Source organism: Brachycentrus maculatus, unplaced genomic scaffold (assembly GCF_059751285.1).
Source record: "Brachycentrus maculatus isolate JH-2025_06_01 unplaced genomic scaffold, ASM5975128v1 h1tg000129l, whole genome shotgun sequence".
Taxonomy (NCBI): Eukaryota; Metazoa; Arthropoda; class Insecta; order Trichoptera; family Brachycentridae; genus Brachycentrus; species Brachycentrus maculatus.
The window spans coordinates 281,752-301,279 of NW_028280882.1; the positions used below are offsets into that span (position 1 = coordinate 281,752).

The window sequence follows — 19,528 nt, forward strand, 5'->3', positions numbered from 1 at the left end:
TCTTATGGTATTTGTAATCTTGATCTAACTAATGCACTCATGTATAGTGATTTCATTTACCATAATACGATAATTCATATAATGGTAAATAACATCAGTATATGTGAGTGCATTAGCTAGAACTATGTAGATAACAAATACCATAAGCCTAGATTACCAAACCGGCTAAATGCTTCCTATAATAATTTACATTTAAAGATTAAAAGAACCCCTTCTTGTAAAAAAAGAAAAGATTCTCCTTTTCTTCGCTCTAATGGAGTTTTCTGTTTGCAGCACGTGGAATTCGATTGGATAAGTGAAGAGGAAGAACAACTAGCACCCAATCAAGATAAAAGATTCCGTGTCAACTGACAAAAGGCAACGTGACACTTGGCAGAACCCTTAGCCCCCAAACTTAAACAGTGAAGGTGTGATATGTTTGCTACAGAGGATGCAGGGTGAACAATTAGACGAATGTCAACAAGATGGTAAGGAAGATAGGTTAGAGTTTAAGAGGTTATTGGTAAAATACGAATAGATTAATATGAAAATGATAAATAATAGAGGCATACATGTCACTCACTCCTTTCAAAAGCATCAATTTTCAGTTGTGCATGTTTTCGAAATGCTCAGAAAATGTACTATATCCCAGAAAACGTAATATATTTTTTACTTAATATTTACCCGTTACAGGGGAGAAAGTGGTGTTTTTGCATTTTGAAGAAAAGGTATTGTTTAATTATTTTTTTAAATATAATGGAGAAAAAACCTTCAAGTTTTACCTAAAAAGATCTATTGCACAGTAAAAACTTCAATAGGTGGCTTGATATTTATTTTTAATACATTTCATTATATTCTTTAACTTTAAATGCAATCTCCTGAAAAATCAACTTTTTTTGATATATGACGTTGTTGAAAAGAGTAAGCGATGTGTAATCAGACTAATATAAAGAAGAGGGCAAGAAAGATAGGTTAGAGTTTAAGATGTTATTGGTAATAAATTATTTGTTTGATCAATTATCTCTATTAGTGTTTAGAAAATTTCAAATAATGGCAGCAGACAACACGTGTGATTAATTAAACGGATATAAACAAGAGGGTAAAGAAGATAGGTTAGAGTTCTAGAGGTTATTGCTAATGAATTAAATGTTTGATAATTTACGTCCAATGTTATGAAAATTATAAACAATGGCGGCGGACAGCATGTATAATTATTCAAACGGATGTAAGCAAGAGAGTAAAGAGTATAGATTAGAGATGTAGAGATTATTGGTAATAAAAAATTTGATCACTTTTATTAATGTTACGAAAATTATAAATAATGGCGGCAGACAACTTATTATGAGTATGAAATTAATTAAACGGATGTAAACAAGATGGTGAAGAAGACAGGTTAGACTTCTAGAGGTTATTGGAAAAAAAATTGATTCATCACTCACCTCTATTAATGTTATGAAAATTATAAATAATGGCGGCGGACAACACGTGTAATTGTCCGCGTAATATTTCCTGTCCCGCTCCTCGGGGAGAACCTCCATTGCTATTATGTGAACCATCCTGCAAATAACAAATTACCAATTAATTATTAATAATTTTAAAATGCAAACAAAAGAAATAAGGATTTTTAATATTGTGAAAACCACAATATATACAATACGAGACCAAATTATAAATAAAACACTTCGTTTTTACCACTTGAGTTTTATACTTTAACGACTAGTTTTATTTGTCCTTATAACTGCTTTAGTTAATATTTAAACCCGTAGATGGAAGCATCTGTATCTTCCGAAACTAGTCGTTAAAATATAAAACTCAAGTGGTAAAAAAACGGGTGTTTTATTTATAATTTTATCGTATCTTACCGCAGAGTGAATGCCGAAACAATAAATAACATATAAGAGACCAATACGCTTCATTTTTTGCGATTTAATGTAATATTACAAGAAAAAGATACCAAAAAGACGCGTGCATAGGAAAAATACGGGACAATGATTTTTAAACTTCAAAATGTGAGTCGCAGAAGCCAAGAAATTTGATTAATTTGGGTCAAAACACGCTCCACGTCACTTATGCACTTACGCTAAATCGCTGCAGGAACCCGAGTGCACTAAGCCGACTATTCCTTCAGGACGTCTGTCTATTTCCGCGCGCGGCGACAGCCCGCCAGCATGACGGGAGAGGAAAAGGAAGAGGACGTCTAGACAATTGGCGGGAAGAAAACGGCGCGAAAATTCGCCAGCCGAAAAATACGACCGCAGGGCGCCTCCTGCGGGCACCGGGGGTAGACAACCAGACCGGGCGCGAAGGCAGTTCGGGTTGAAATATTGGGACCTCTCTCGGCTGTTTGCGACTAGACAGAATGTCTGAAATCCTCCGTTTCGGAGGCGATGCCTACATAATCCTAGCAGAGGTCATTTACCGACGTAGCTGTGGGCGGTTTTCTTAGCGCTGGGTCCTTAAAAGATGTGCCGGCAATAAAGTTCCGTAATAGGATATATGTATTCGAATTATTTGACGGAGAACGTAACAAGCGTGGCTCCGGAAGCTGTTACTATGGCATAAAGTATGGAAAACTCGCCTAGAAAAATATATGTATATTATAAGTAAAATATCTATAATTTATAAATTTAGTAATGATCAGTACGCTCGGCTAGCGTACTGGACGACCCAGGTTCGATTCCTAGGAGGGGGGGGTCAAATAAATATGTGATTTTTCATTCTTATATTTATTTAATATTACATGGACTGGTACCTGAAGCGCAGGGCTGATCACCTTTCCTTCATGTGTCAACGATCAAAATGACACTGTTTTTTTTTAAATATATGATGCAGTGGCCTATGCACCATTGGGTGCGGATATGGGTTAAAAAAGGAATAAACAAAGTAAAAGCTATAAAATTATCACGTGAAAAAGGTTTAAGAGGAACATACATTTAATATACACGTAACAATGTTCTCGGAAGGAAATCATTTCGTATTAAGCTACATATCAAACAAAGTCACGAATTACAGGAAAAGTTAGCGAAGTAATAGGCATCGGAAAACGTAACAAAATAGCCAATCTGGATACCAAAAAGTGGAGAACTTTGACACAATGAAATATGGCCGGCGCGAAGAATTTATTTTCAATTTATTTTCACACGGCATTGAATCCCGTGATTTAGTGCAGCCGGTGAGACGGTATTCCTATGGGAGTGCTGGCATAAATGTTATTTACAGATAAATTCAACAGATAGGAAAACAAACAAATTAAAAGAGACATAATTATTTGAGAAAGCGGCGACCATTACATTACGTCCATTCAAAACGGTACCGATTGAAGAGGGAATAAAAATAACGTGTTAAATGCAAGATTCACACGAAATTATTTGGTTAATAGTACAATATGCGGCTTAGTTCTCCACTAACAAAAAAATATTAACATTAAAAGTCCTAACAAAAAGCAGTTTATCTCAATATAAGAGAGAATTCGCTCGGTTTGGTGTAATTTATAGAGAATACACGAAAAAAGAAAAATCGGTAATTTAATTCGACTATTATGATCGTGTTTTTCTCCAAGTCTAGACAACCAAATGGCGAGTACTTTGGGGGTAAAACCAATTGTACTCATTATATGGTAATAGTTTTCAAGATAGAAGTCCCATAAAAATTAAAATTTGATTTGTTTGCTCATCATTCGGTATGCTCGTATTATTTTATTTTTCTGATTTCACTCGTTCGCGGATGATTTTGTGGGCTTTTATCATGTATGGCGAGAGATGGATTTTATTGAAATCGCGGTGTATCGAATTCGGCTTTAGCGCCAAGTCCCACGTTAGCTGAAAACTCAAAGAGAGACAGACCCACTCGTTTAAAATTCATGTATTTAACTTGAAACATGTGATATGTGTGTTGTGTAAAATTAATAATAGGCACGCTACATATTTATTGCATTATCATATAAGTGAGAATTTCGGGTTATTCAATTATTACATTGTCTAAAAATAAGGTCCCCACGAATGTTAGCAAATGTATTTGAATTTAAATGAAGTATGTTTTAAAAATAATTTTAAATAAACAGTCAAAAAATAACTCAGTACCTGAGAAACAACGATATTCTTAAAAAAATTGTATTCGCTGTATTTGAAACAGAAAACAATAATTTCTTGAATGTTTTTTGCTGATTGTGGCACATTTTTTAAAATTTATAAGATAAAACTCAAACTTATGGATACGTAGAGTACAAACCCATCCCTGAACATGACAGTTTGTCGAAACCGGTTGGAAAAAAGTAGCATTTTTTTTATTAAAAACAAAGTTTGTATTTAATTTTTTGACATTCAAAAACAACAATTCATTGATCAACTGTTAAAATATTTATTAATTTTTAAGGACATCCATTTTCGAGATAAGATAAACATAAGAACGTGAATTAAATAATAGTTATAAGTGTTCGGAGGTAATTTTGAGGACACGACAGCGCTACATAAATTAACCATTATTATTACTGTTAATGTTAATTTCATTTCAAACCCTTATCCGCACCCCAACGATGCATAGGGCATTGCATCATGTAAACGCAGTGTTATCTTGATCGTTAACACACGAAGGAAAGGTGATCAGCCCCCCGCTTCAGGTACCAGTCCAGGGTTATATGAAATAAATATTAGAGTGAAAAAGTCACTTATATTTTCTTGATCGTTAACACACGAAGGAAAGGTGATCAGCCCCCCGCTTCAGGTACCAGTCCAGGGTAATATGAAATAAATATTAGAGTGAAAAAATCATTTATATTTATTTGACCCCCCTGGGAATCGAACCCGGGACCTCCAGAACGGTAGCCGAGTGTGCTGACCATTACACTACGGAGGCGGACATGTTAATTAGCATTTAAAAAAAATTGACATGTCAACATAGATGAAGAAGAATATGGAAGTCTGGGCATTTACGGGGCTTATGACCGTCAGATACCTAGACATTCATATTCTTTTTCATCTATGTTGAGATGTCAAAAAATTATTTGATACCTTTATAATTAGAGATAATCCAGATTCGTGAACAAGTATTTAGAGACATTAAAAATGTTATTAGTATTAACCTGTCTGGGTGTGAGTTTCTCCGGACAAAACTGTATCTGAGGAGTGAATTTGTTTTTGTGTTTTTTTTTTACTTTTAAATTTTTATATTATAGTCGATGCTATAAGCAACATGTTTTCTTGAATAAACAAAGATATTTACCCCAGTAAACATGATTTATATCAAAATTATCGAAATACCGATAAATCATGTTTTTAACATGTTTTGATATAAATCGTGTCATAAATCATATTTTGTATCGGCCGTACATGTACGTCCAAACTCCTTTGAGAAAAGTTTGGTATGGCCGTACATGTACGGCCATACTCCCGGACAGGTTAAATATGATTGTTACCTTGCAAAGAGAGGAGGGTCCCTCTGCAATAAATGGAAGTCGTTCTCGGAGCAAACCTCCCTGTCTCTGTGGTGAACGGCGCATTTAAAGCTCCTAGACCTCTTGCCGCTCATCTGTAAACAAAAATGGTAATAAGTAACCCAAAACTTTATTTTAGACGGCATCACTTCACATATTTAAAAAAAATACGAAATACAGTAAAACCATTTTTTTGTAACAAAAATATCAAGAATATCTCCCATTATATATTTATATATTATTAAATAAAAATATAATTGGGGATAGTCCAGATTTTGTGAACAAGTATTTGGACACACTCAAAATGTTGTAAATAAATTATCTGGTCAAATTATAAGCTTAAATAATGAAAATGAAAATGTTTTTTTCTGGCGTTTCTCATGTGTATGATTGATATCCAGGATTTAGACCTCACATACTAATACAAGAGTTTCTGTTTAATAAAAAGCTTCTTTACATCTCACCAATAGATGTCTCTAGTGAAGTTCTAGTGATTCAAGAACAAGATTTCTAAATTGGTTCATATATATAGAATTTCCAAGAATTTGAGTAGTGTGGTTGACAATAATGGGTAGAATTGGTGAATGTTACACGTGTGTAAAGTGATCACTTAAACCAGCCTATGACGGTCGTCAGCCCCGTAAATGCTCAGACTTCCATATTCTTCTTCATGTTTGATGAGATGTCAAAAAATAATATAAAAGTAACTCCTGTAATTGGAGTTAATCCAGATTTTGTGAACTAGTATTTGGACACACTCAAAATGTTGTAAAATATCAAGTGATAAGTCACGCCAGGAAAGGGTCAACGTTCGCAATTTCGTAAAAGAAAGATTTGTCAAATACAATGACTTGTAATTTTACAAGAAAGTAACGTAAAGGGCGATAAGGGAAATAATAAAGCGAAAACAAATCAGGGCAGCAGAAATCGCGATAAGAGTTGAATTACCCAAGGACCATTCGCACTCACACACGAGTAACCAATATTTCTTTCACCCAAACAAACGCATGGCCCGGTCTTATAACGTTTCCCGTTTAAAAACGGAGAAAGGGGTTCGTTAAACATTTCGGAAATTAATATTTTTCTTCTAGGTTTCATAAAATACACGTTGGCGATATTAAATCTGCGGGATGAAGTTAAGTTCTCCGAACCACGCGAGCTTTTACGATGTCGGTATAGGTGCGGATTTTGGTGTTAGATCATGACTCGCAGCAACACCAAACCAATTTTCAATAAAGAACATAATAAAATGCACGTGGAGCCGATACACAACTAAGTTTGGAGTAAGGTCAAATTAACCAGCTGCCTGACATATATAAAATAGAAGCCTATCAGGGATCCAAAATCAATGAACTTAAAAATACTTCATGGAAAGATGTGTGAGTGATTAGTTATATTTTCTCATTTTTTCTCTTCAAACGTGCTTCTTAACTTATTTTTTATATGCCTATTTATTGTACCGTTCATTGTTTTATAGAATAAAATAACAACTATGTAATTGTGATTAGTTATATTTTCTCATTTTTTCCCTTTAAACGTGTTTCTTACCTTGTATTTATATATGCCAGTTTATTGTAACTTTTAGTGTTCTATACAATAAAATAACAACTATGTAAAAAAATCTTTAAAAAAAAAACTTGTTTTATATTTAAAATTTTCACATGTGTTTTCTTCTTTGTTTTTCAGTCTTGTTAACCCCATGTACCAAAATGAATAGTGGAAATTACTATAGTAATACGTTTGAATAAACAAATAAAATGGTTTCTCGTCAACCGAGTTGAATGACCAAATGTCATTAATCACAGCCGAAATCGAGTGGTAATTTTCTTTGATTTAAAATGCTGTTAGCGTAATTATTCCGATGCAAGGTTAAGCCGCCGATTTAATTTCGAATAATTGGGGAAAACGGGTACTAATTGGAAAATTGACAATAATGGAAGTCTCGTGCCCTATGCCGTATACTTAAGTAATTAAATTTAAAAGTGCTAGAAATATACGAGCAATCTATAATGAAATTATGAGTAATTACTACGAAATGTAGTGTAATATTACACAATTTTGTCATATTTTAAACAAAGTAATAATAAATGAATGCTTAACAAACAAAAACTGTATAAAGATTAATGACAAGTACATTGGAGTCCCTTTATTTTAATAATAGATAATATATCTGGATGAAATATTTAGGATATAGTTTGATGTCCTTTTGTCTTGATAATTTTATATACTTAATAATTAATTCGACAATCAAATGATTCATATCTACTTGCATTAATATCAGAATAACTGTTATTCAGGATACGAGTATATAATAAATTACAGCAACCGCCCTTATTTTAAGAAGGATCGAAGTCGACTCTTGAAATGTTTGGGAATTGCTCATTTTTTATAATCTGTATTTCATCTTAAGTCCAATAATTAGGTGGATATTCGACGATGAATAATGTGATTTCACAATATTTTGACAAAAACTCGATTTAAAATTATTTATAAAAAAACAATCCACTGATTTGTGCATATATTATGGAAATCGTTGTATCCAACTCCAAACAGCTATTCTCCTAAAATACTCGAATTAAACTTGCATCAAACCATCCATCTATATCCAAAAAGGAAACAAATTAAATATCACGCGTTTCGGTCTTTTTTTTCAGCGACTTTACTGTATTTGCATTATTTTATTTTCGGAAATACTTGGTCGATATGGATGGTAGATCTAGCAGGTGGTAGGCGCTATTTGGAAGTCGCTGCCAATTTTTAGTTGAAGTGCCTTGGCCAGACTCCAATGGAAAGTACTTTCTAGTAGGAAACGGATTAAGGGAGGAAGACAGGAAGTACATAATGACGTTTGCCAGTTTGAACCAAAAGCGACTAGTCAGTCTGCGCTAGAATAGAAATTTTAATTGGTAGAAATTTCTGAATAAAGAACGAACAAGCACATAATCGCAAATACAATAGACACCATTCGGTATAATAATTTTCGCTCCATCTACTGATATATTGTATAACTCAATCCAGAGTATCAAAAAGAGTTGTGCATTCAAGACAAATTGATTGATAGGCCAGCGTGCCTTTGCTTTTGCTGGGCGATGGCATGGAAACCCTTCCATCAGTAGTTAGAAATATGTAGTGAGCGTGAGAAGAACTTTAGAAAAAAAAATAAAAACGCATTTGTTACCTTAATCATTTCTAAAAACTAATTTTCTCCAATTAAATCACAGTGAAGGGCTCCTGAGGTAATATTTTATGAAAATTGCGTTATATTTACTATTCCAAATTATTATTCTTATAATTGAGTAAATAAATACAAATTCCAGTGCCATATTAATGTTTTAAAATTGTGAGTTTAATGATGATATAATAAAAGTAGTTTAGCCGAAATTAAAATCCAAATAATGATGATATGAATACGATTATTTCATTACGCATCAGGAAACGTACAATTAAATTAAATCCGAAAAGAGAGGGAGTGGTTTTAAGCGGAAACAAAATGGAAAATCGTGTAATATTCGAGAAAGCATCCGATTATGTATGTAAGAATGCAAGAACACGTGTGTAGGTACAACTCACTTAAAACAAACGAATAATTAATATTCATATCTCAGTTAATCATATTAAAACAAACCATCACTTCGGCCGAGCTTCATTTGGAAGACCAATAAAACATATGAAATATTCATGTGTGAACACGGAGGCATAAAGAGGACTCGTTTACCAACTTATGGTACAATAGGAGAGCGTAGTAGGCGCTAGCATATATTACCATCGACTACGCTGTCAAAGGAACTTAAGAAGAAGGAACAGGTCAAAGATAATGAATCTCGCTGATTTGTTTACAAGCAAATTGTAATTCAACATTTGGTGAATAAATTAAAGAAATAACTTATCCAATTCTTGTCAGAAAAGCTGTTGTAAACTCAATCATGGAAAATCACGAGATTGAGATCATTTACGTGTGATTTCTTAAAAAAGGAGTAGTGTGGTTGCCAATCAGGGGTAGAATGGTGAATGTTACACGGTTGTAATGTGACTACTTAACCAGCCTATAGGTGTCGGCCTGATAGGTCGTAAGCCTTGTAAATACCAATACTTCCATATTTTTCTTTAAATATATAACTTCATAGATATCAGGTCTCATTCCGTTTTAATATTAATTTGCAAATCTCACTACGTGTTCTATGTAGGCATTAAATAAAATATACACAAATTCATATCACGAAATGCTTTGATTGTCTGTTGTCATCAGATGTCTACACCGATTTCACTTTGAATTAACAAAAAAAAGTATGACGAGTATCAATATCTCTCTGGCACGGACTAGACATTTCTAGGAGTCAAAAAAGAAACATTGTGTTAACAATCAACTAGAATACTGTTTGAGAACATGGGAATTGGATAATGTTCTACATAATATCAAAACAATGAAATATGATATGAATATGATGAGAAAGAGCAGAGCATGCGCCTAGAAAGTAAGCGAAACAAGTAAGGAAATCTCAGAATGCGAATAAATCAATTAATATTTACCGACTGGGGAAATGTGAATTGTAAAAGCAAAGCAATTAAAAGCATTCATTGGGAGGTGTTAATTAATTTACTGTCGGAAGTTCTCGAGTTTTACCATAACAAACAACCCATTGTTCCCAGTATGTAATCGTTCGACTGAACTTTGAAGTCACATTTTATTATGTAATTCCACTGTGGATTATTTATAAATATGTGACTGAAGCATGAATAATTTTATGTGATCGGTTGTTCGGTTTTCACATTGATTTTTTTTTGTGACCTTGACCATTGAAAAAATGGGGAAAAGGCGTATAAGAAAGGAAAGTAAGTTAGAAAAGAAAAATCGTGCCTTTTTCATATGTAAAACACGTTTCATTTATATTAACATCAACATCGTGAAATATTTTATTATTCCAAAACCCATTTATAATATACCCTGCAAAACATTTTAAATCGTTAATAATTTATTAATTTTCTTCTTCTAACCCTTGTCCGTACCCAATGGTGCATAAAGTACTGAATCATATATAACCAGTGTCTTATTTATCGTAAAATACATGAAGGAAAGGTGATAAGCCCTGCGCAGTGATAATAAATAAATATTAGAGTGAAAAATCACTTATATTTATTATGACCCCTCTGGAAATCGAACCAGGGACCCTCAGCAAGGTAGCTAAACGCACTCGCCTCTAAACTGCGAAGGTGTAACAAAAATCAATTAATTATTAATTTTTTTTTTAAATGTTTAGTAATTAATATAAAAGTGTGCAAAGATTTTTTATATCATGCAATATTTATTGTGATATATGAGTATTATTGGAATGAAATGAAGTTTACTGCATTTACTTTGCAGCAATATTATTCCTTTCAGTACAGCACATTTGTTTAAAAAAAGTATTACGAACGTTTATATTACTAGTTTAGTATTTAAAAAATAAAATAAAATACCCGTAAATGCACACACAGAAATATATTATCGTCCATACAACAATAATGGAATCATCCAATTTCTTACACAGAATAATCCAGTCAATAGAATTTTCGTGAGTCTATGGGAACAAAATGTGCTAGGTTATTAAAAAGCTACATGAATAGCAAATGTAACCGTAAGCAACTAATTTGTGCGTTCTCATTTCTGCCTGGAAGACTTATTATTATGAATGTAAAAACACACAGGTGCGCCGTTTTAGCGAAATTATGCTTCATTTTCGGCGTGTGAAGCTACAAACCGCACCCAACTTGGAATGATTAAGTGTTACACTGAAATGGAATAGGTCTCTTGTTGAAATATTCAAAAGATATAGGTATACATGATCTAATTTGATTCAAAAGGTTTTTGATTCCTTGTTTTTTGTGTTGTTTTATAGATATTGGACAGGAAGAGAAAGGTCTCATATGATTGGAAATTTAACTGTATTCGGGCACGCGTTGTTGTGGCTCAGTCTGGTTTAACGGAAAAGAAAGAAAATGCATAACACATCTAACAGATATAGCTATTTAATAACTGCTTTGACTAAAATGGTTATTGTTTCCTTGGTGTTACATAGATATTGGAAAGGGAGAGAAAGCGCTTATACATTTGGATAATTTTATATGATTTTTTTACGTTACATTAGCTGTACCCAGCCGAGCGTTTTTGTGGCTCAGTCTATTTAAAATGGAAACGAAATGAAATACGTAACCCACATTTTTAACATGTTTAATTACACAATGTTTATGGATACACAATATTTTAGTCACTGTCAAGAAGCACGATGTCCGCCATGAGCAATATTATGATTGCGTGTGTTCGTGTAGCACCGCCGTTGTCGTTGTCAAAAGCTATTTTCTAAAAAAAAATGCGTTTCACGGGTAAAAATGTTAAAACACGAGCGAATTAATATGCAACCAAATCGCGTCAAATTTAAAAAAAAAATCAGTGAATAACTTTATGAGATTTTAGATTTTGAATTAATAAATGTTAAGATTTTTACAGATTGATTTAAAAACTACAAAAAAATGTGTTTCGTATCTCTTCAATTGTATAAATTATAACGTTAAGTAAAATGTTTTAAAATGTTTTGTGCACGTTAAAACAGGCCGGTCAATAATACTGTACAAAAACGCGCGTCAAATCTTCATACTATTAATTGCGGTTTTTACGCGATCAAAGTAAATTAATTTTAACGTCTTCAATTTCACAAACGAAAACGATTCAAGAATTAGAGCCTTAGTACATTTGTATCAAGATTTCAAAGGAATTCATAAATTATTTAGAACACTCTGAGTAAAAATTCGGCAGCACATAAAACATTATTCTCAAATTCCTAAAGTTCTGACGACCATGGCGAAAATAATAAAAGAGCTGAGTTAGAACTGTTTAGAGCATTAAACCTCGCTTTAAGTAATTCTCCAAAGGTGGATATGGTTTTAAAAGTGGACTACGCCGAGTTGTGGACTCAAATTTTGAAGTGTACCGCGCGTAGTGGACTTGAATCCGAAATGAAAGATATATTAAGAGTGATAGAGAACATGAAGTTTCGTGATCACAGTTTTACGACAAGTCGGATAATGAGCTCGTTCACGTTTTACGACTGCGCGGAATTATTCACCGCAAGAAAATAATGAAATATTAATGCAAATTCAGAAAATATGGTAGTGTTTATTATTGTCTGGTTGATTAAACACAGAAAATCAAGGCAGTCAGGGTCACTGGAGTATTGCGAGGAGGGCATTAAAAACAAACTAACTATTATATGGAAATATCGCTCACTCCTTTCAACAACGTCACATTTAAAAAAATGATTTTCCAGGAGATCGTTTTTAAAGTTTAAAAATATAATGAAATGTATTAAAAATAAATATAAAGCCCTTATTGAACTTTTTACTGTGCAACAGATCTTTTTAGGTAAAACCTGAATGTTTTTTCTCGTTTGATAATTATTTAATTTATTAAAAAATAATAATTAAACAATACATTTTCTTCAAATGCAAAAACAACACTTTCTGCTTTGTAGCGGGTAAATATAAAGTTAAAAATATGCCGCTTTTGCTGGGATATGGTACCTTTTCTGGGCATTCCGACTACACGCACAACTGGAAATTGACGATTTTTGATATATGACTTTCTTGAAAGGAGTGAGGGATATGGAAATATATCTCTTTATATTAAGTATGAAAATATATCAAACATGAAAAGACAACAATAAAATAATGTATTTATTCAATGTGACTATTTGCGATACTCAAAATTCAAAGAAAAATAAAACAAAACTCATTTTTAAGATCTGGACGAGATGGGATCTGTACATCTTTAGTGTAAGTCTGGCAAGATTTAAGAATCGCTGAATGAGAAGTCTAGACTATATTTTCTTGTTGGTATAGTTTTTTTTATCAAAGTTTTATTTAAAAATCTATAAAATTTGTTATCTTAAATATAATTCCTGTATAATAATTAATTGAAATGAACCAAATAAAAAAACTTTTTTTAAGATTGCCAAACAAACAATTTTATATTTATAAAAAAATCATTTTTGTAGAAATTTTGTTTTTTTATAGCAGTAAAAAGTACATAAAGTACAAAGTTTTCTAGCAAATTCGTTCGCAAGATATTGCAATATAAACACCTTTAGCAGCATTCAAATATTAATATTGTTATAAAAAAACCTATCCAGGAAGGACTGGAACATATTCTGTTCTTTACCGTTATCTGAATAATAATAACTTCATATTAATAAGTGGATGTGTATTAATAATAGTAAGACCTACGGTCGAGTACTCTTCAACACCAAAAAAACGTAATGCATAATTCATGAAGACGTCGTGCCGTACGCACGGACCATTTCAAACGTTATTTTCTCGTGAAAAACTTGCATTCTTCATCTCCAGGTTAGCGTCCTTCTGTTCACGTGTTACGTAGCAATTAACAGCTGTGTTACAAATGGGTTGTTACATTATTGGTACGAATGTGCGTTACACCAACCGCGAGATACTTTATACTTTTAACTATTTTTTATTGTAGTACACATTTAAATATTTAAAAAAATCGTCTCCTGTCTTTTAAGTCTCAATTTAATAGTTCGGTTGACAAAATGTAAAATAGAAAAAAATCTGCCTTCGCAATTAATCTTTGCTTCTTTTACATTCATGCATCTCCTCATACATGGCTTCCGTTTATTCCGTTTTCTGAACTGGCCATTTTCAAGTACATATTTAAAATACTTGACATTTTAAGTTTTCTTTGATATCTCTCTATATAAATTAATAAATAAATAAAATAATCTCTACAAAATAAATAAAATGAAAATATATATCTATACGAGTATAAATCAAGATATAAATGTCAGTTTGTTCGAAATCTGAAACCTCCGAAAGTAATTTACAGATTGCTTTGAAATTTTGACATATCGTTGAATTGGAATGCGCACGTGTTTTTCAATGCGGGTGTGACAGGTAAAAAATATTTTTTACCGCAACGGTAGCGACATCTGTTGAACGTAACAGCAACACACGCAATACTAAACATTACTCATGGCGGATGGCGTGCTTCTTGACAGCTGCTGTCACTTTTCGATTGCACTTTTGCTTCACTGATTTTTAATATATTCGTCGCTTTAAGCATTGTGAATTTTGTAAGTAAGCAATGTGTGTTTTCTTTCTTTTTTTCCAACTAACCAGACGAAAAACAGCAACGCGTGGCCGAACACAGCTAATTTTAAATAATAAAAATATATGAAACGATATATATATCAAATAAAAATTAAAGTCATAAAATTTATAACTCTAAAACGCTACGTATAGTAATATTCATCCGTGATTAATATTTATGGTAAAGTAACTTTCACGAGATCCAATCATTTAGGTAAATACACAAATATTATAATTATAAAATTATGCGAGATGATGGCTGCACTCGAACACGGGAGAAAGATGGAAAATCATCCGAGTGTCACTAATACATACGGTCGCGTTTCTCTTGCGGCAATTATATAATCAGCCCGAGGTGAACAAACCGCGCACAGGTGGCGTCTCACTTCCGCGGGCAAACCGAGCACGAGATGCTGTCGGCGGGAGGGCGGGTGCCCTATGGGTGCCGCGGACGTGGATGGACAGGTCACGGGTGGGAGAGACATGGTAAGTACCAGTTGGACAGGTCACAAGTAGAAGAGACATGGTAAGTACCAGTAGGACACGTCACGGGTAGAAGAGACATGTTCAGTTCTAGTAAACAGGTTACGGGTAGAAGAGACATAGTAAGTTCCAGCTGAAGAGGCCACGGGTAAAAGAGACATAGTAAGTACTAGTTGGACAGGTCATGGGTGGAATTTGGCGGTGGTTTTAAAAATTTGTATTTATTTAGATTGGCAGTAACACGGATATTGAAACTTTTATAATTTTGTTTCATTGTTTCTATAAAATTCGCAACTTGTCTGTCAGGAAGCTTAGATGCTTCTGTATCTGATCTGAGAATGCGGTGGGACAGCTTTTAATAAGGTCATGGGTAGAAGAGACATGAAAAGTGCCATTAGGACAGATCACGGGTAGAAAAAAAAACATGGTAATTGGGAAGCTGGACAGATTCATGAGCAAAACAGACAGGTAAGTTGCCAGTTTGACGGGCCAAACCAAGAACAAGATACTATCTGCGGGACGATAGCGTGCCTTATGGTATGGTAACTGGACAGGTCGTGGGTAGAACAGACATGATAACTAGACAGACCGTGGGTGGAATAGGATAAGCAACTGGTTAGATCATGAATAGAACAAACGTGGTAAGTTATCACTTGGACAGATCACAGCAAGAGAGACATGGTACGTTACCAGTTGACAGAAAAAGGACAAGATAGACGTGGTAAACTAGAAAAACTTAGACGAAGAAAAACGAGGCGTAGAATCGAACAGATCATGAATAGACCAGATACTGATTGACCCTAAGAGATATATTTATTCAAATATACATTTTGCATATATTACAAAACTATACCGACGAATCAATCACATGGGGATCGGTACCGTCGAGGTGCTGTTTAGAGCTACCCAATAGTCGACGTCAGGGGGACCTGACATGACACGTACAGAAGAAGAAGAAGAATCACATATAACTCAGTCCTTTCAAGGACGTCATAAATAAAAAAAACTTGATTTTTCAGGAGAACGTTTTTAAAGTTTAAAAATATAACACAGTGTATTCAAAATAAATATCAAGTCACTTATTAAACTTTTTACTGTGCAACAGATCTTTTTAGGTAAAACCTGAAGGTTTTTTCTCCATTTGAAAAATATTTAGTATATTTAAAAAAATAATTAAACAATACATTTTCTTCAAAATGCAAAAATAACATTTTCTGCTCTGTAGCGGGTAAAAATATGCCTCTTTTGCCGGGATATAGTACATTTTCTGGGCATTCCAAAAACATGCACAACTGAAAATAGTCGATTTTTTATTTATGACGTTCTTGAAAGGAGTGAGCGATATGTACAAAACGACATGCAGACTAAAAATACTTCAAATCTGAAAATCATAAGGTACATGCGATAACTGTATCATTCACCCAAATAATAAAAATAATCTGCAATTATGATACCGCACGTGGATATAAAGTTGATAGAAACGAGTTATCATATTGCAAAGTTGAATCTTGTTTACAAAGTACGATAAATATAAATATTCGTAGGATGGTTTCTGTATGGAATTTTCCACCCCGTTTACTTCCTAGTTGGGTCTGTAATGAATACCACCGCGATTGTTGTCTTTCACAGCTTCTTGCGCCTGAGCAATGCGAGTACTGGCTCGACTATTTACCAAGGATAGTACACGGTGTGTCACTCTACACCTCATTGTTGCTCGTGGCTGCATTGTCACGAGAGAAACAATGTCAACGAGTCCACTACCGGTTACCAGGACATCTCGACATAACAGGAAAATTAAAATAAATAAACAAAGACGAATGTTCTGAATTTCATTTCATAAATAACAAAAGCTAGGTTCGCACGTTGATATACTGCACGTTTTAATGCAGTACGAATTTTTATAAAATTTTGCAGTGAAAAACGTAATGTGAATGATTTCATTGATTGATTCGCCAGTCACTTAAAGTGAATATCTTTCCATAGATGGCTCCCGCGAATAACACCATCAAACGTCAAACATCAATTATATACAATTGATTTCTTCTTTTTCTTGGTATAGGCCTTGTGGCCTGTTTTTAAGAGGGATTAGCCTCCTGCGATGTCGATTCCCAGCTGTCAATTCATCTCTTTGGTAGTGTGCCCGGAAATCGTCTACCTTGGGGCTAGTAGGGATACATATATGTACGAGTTCCAAAAATTTGGTTACTGTGGTTGTCTATCGTGGGTAGAGTGGTGAATGTTACTCGTGTGTAAAGTGATCACTTAACCAGCCTATAGATAGGTCATAGGCCGTGTAAATACCCTGACTTCCATATTCTTCTTCATTACTGTTGAGATGTCAAAATGTAAAAATAACTTATAAGTGAAGAAACCCAGATTTGTGAACGATTTGAAGACACCCAAAAATGTTGTATTTCTATAAATTTAAATTGAAATTTCACTTGGTAAATACTACTAAATTCTATTGTGATACGTTTTTCGATACATTCATCGATCATTTGTTTGAAAATGATGCGGAATGTATCGAAACACGCGTCATAATAAATTTTAAGAAATAGCGGTATTTACCAAGTAAAATTAAAATTAAAATTAATATGACTAAATCTAACGCATCGTGATTGTTCAGGAATTTGCAAAGACCGGCAACGAAATTTATGGTGAACGAAAAAACATTATTCTTGGTAAAATTACTTACGCCGATAGTTTATTAGAAAAACGTATCGTGTTTGACGTCACAAGATAAGAAGATTAGGAAGTAAGGAATGATGACAAATTGGGCAAATATAACGTTACAAGTTGTTTTATTTATTGCGGCTGGCGGCGGGTTAGCGCCAAGAAGGTGGTAATCGATAAAGTGGGCAAATATCGTTGGGAAGAAATTTGTTTGTCAACTCGAATTATTAGAGGTGACATTAGTCATTAATACTCAAGTCGTAAAAATTATTATGATGTAACTTTGCGAATATCAAGTTTTGTCGGATATGTTGTTAATGAGCAACCGGCGCCAATTGTTTTTTTTAAATAAAAAAATGGGTATTAAATATTTGTTACGAGAAAAGAAGTTTATTTCAGTCTTCTTCAGTGAAAATAAAATAAAATGGATATTGGTGTCTTAGTGCACAAATTAAGAAAATTTCATTGATGATCGTGCATATTTGATAAATTTATATGACTTACCTAAGTCTAGCAACAAATAAATAAAAAATGCTAACAATATTACACATTTAAAAAAAGTATAAAAAGACCATCGCATCGGTACGTTTGAGCAATTGTTTACAACATAAATTGTGTATTCTGCCTTGCAGTCACTAAAACACAGTAAGAGCATTTAATAAAAGGTACTTCGCAGAGGCCAGCAAAGTCGTGTACAGACGAGCATATAGAGCGATATTGATTTTTTTTAAAGTTTTGTGCCACTACCACTGTGCCTTAGTGGGTGCAAGGCGGTATTATTCTTTCAATTCTCATGATAAATAGGAATTTTGCAGATCTGGCCTTATTCGTTCAGCGTGAATAAGTACAAAGTTGGAAACATAGGAGGGAATTAATGAAATTTACATAATAACATCAGAAATAATTGAAATAGGTAAATTTCGCGCACCCATGAGCTTAATAAAGAGGCAATAAATATTAAATCAAATCAATATTAATTAAGTTTTATTATTGGTGAGACGATGAAATTTTTATTAAAAGACGTGATTAACTTTTCTTAAAAAAATATATAAGTGCTTGAGATAATACTTAAATTTAATTTTTCAATACAGGATTTTTTTCTGTTGTATTTTTTTTCATTGTATTTAATTTGAGTAATGCATGGAAAAATTAGCAAATTGAATTTAATACGGAGCATCTGAAGCTTGAAGCATTATTAGTTATTATGGACGTGGGAATGCAGAACACCGTTGGAGGTATTTAAAAAATGAAGGGAATTGTGAAAAAAATATGCTGTAAATTAATTGATGCCTTGTTTGCGTGCGGCGGTGACCGACCCAACCCTACGAGCCAAGCCATCCGAACATATACTGAAAGTCATTTACGTAGAAATTTTGCAGGGACATAACTTCATTCGAAACACGTAACGCAGGCTATAGAAGAGCAATCAAATATTGAGTAAGCTTCTAATATATATTTTTGATATTTATATACATATTTAATTAATATAAGTAGCATTTATTGTTATTAATACTATAAGGAGCAGTTGTTCAGCGAGTGTTTGTCAAATTTACTTTGGAGATAGCACCATGAACAACCTTTCTCTGTAGTTAAAATTAGTTCTTTTTAACGTAAAATGAACGATCAGTCATTAGCCATATCTCGCACAGATTACAATAGTATGTATGCACATCAAATTTTTAATATCGGAATATATTACTCAAGCCAAAACAACTCGATAGATTAAAAAAAATGTTATTTAAATCGAAATATCCTAAAATTATTATGAATTGTGTAACTAAATAATAATCTCATGTGACAGACATCGTCAATCAAAATGGACGAGTCGATAAT

General features: G+C 33.3%; 1 protein-coding gene across 1 annotated transcript in view; it reads right to left on the reverse strand.

Annotated features, from left to right (window-relative positions):
- The window catches only part of LOC148309343 (rhomboid-related protein 3-like), a 289,455-nt gene that overhangs the window by 28,905 nt on the left and 241,022 nt on the right, over window positions 1–19,528 (reverse strand). Inside the window, exons 5-6 of the mRNA XM_088260221.1 lie at window positions 5,390–5,502; window positions 1,419–1,536 (exon numbers count right to left, since the gene is read on the reverse strand). Of these exons, the coding sequence (XP_088116347.1) occupies window positions 1,419–1,536; window positions 5,390–5,502 (231 nt within the window). The remainder of the gene's footprint in view (window positions 1–1,418; window positions 1,537–5,389; window positions 5,503–19,528) is intronic.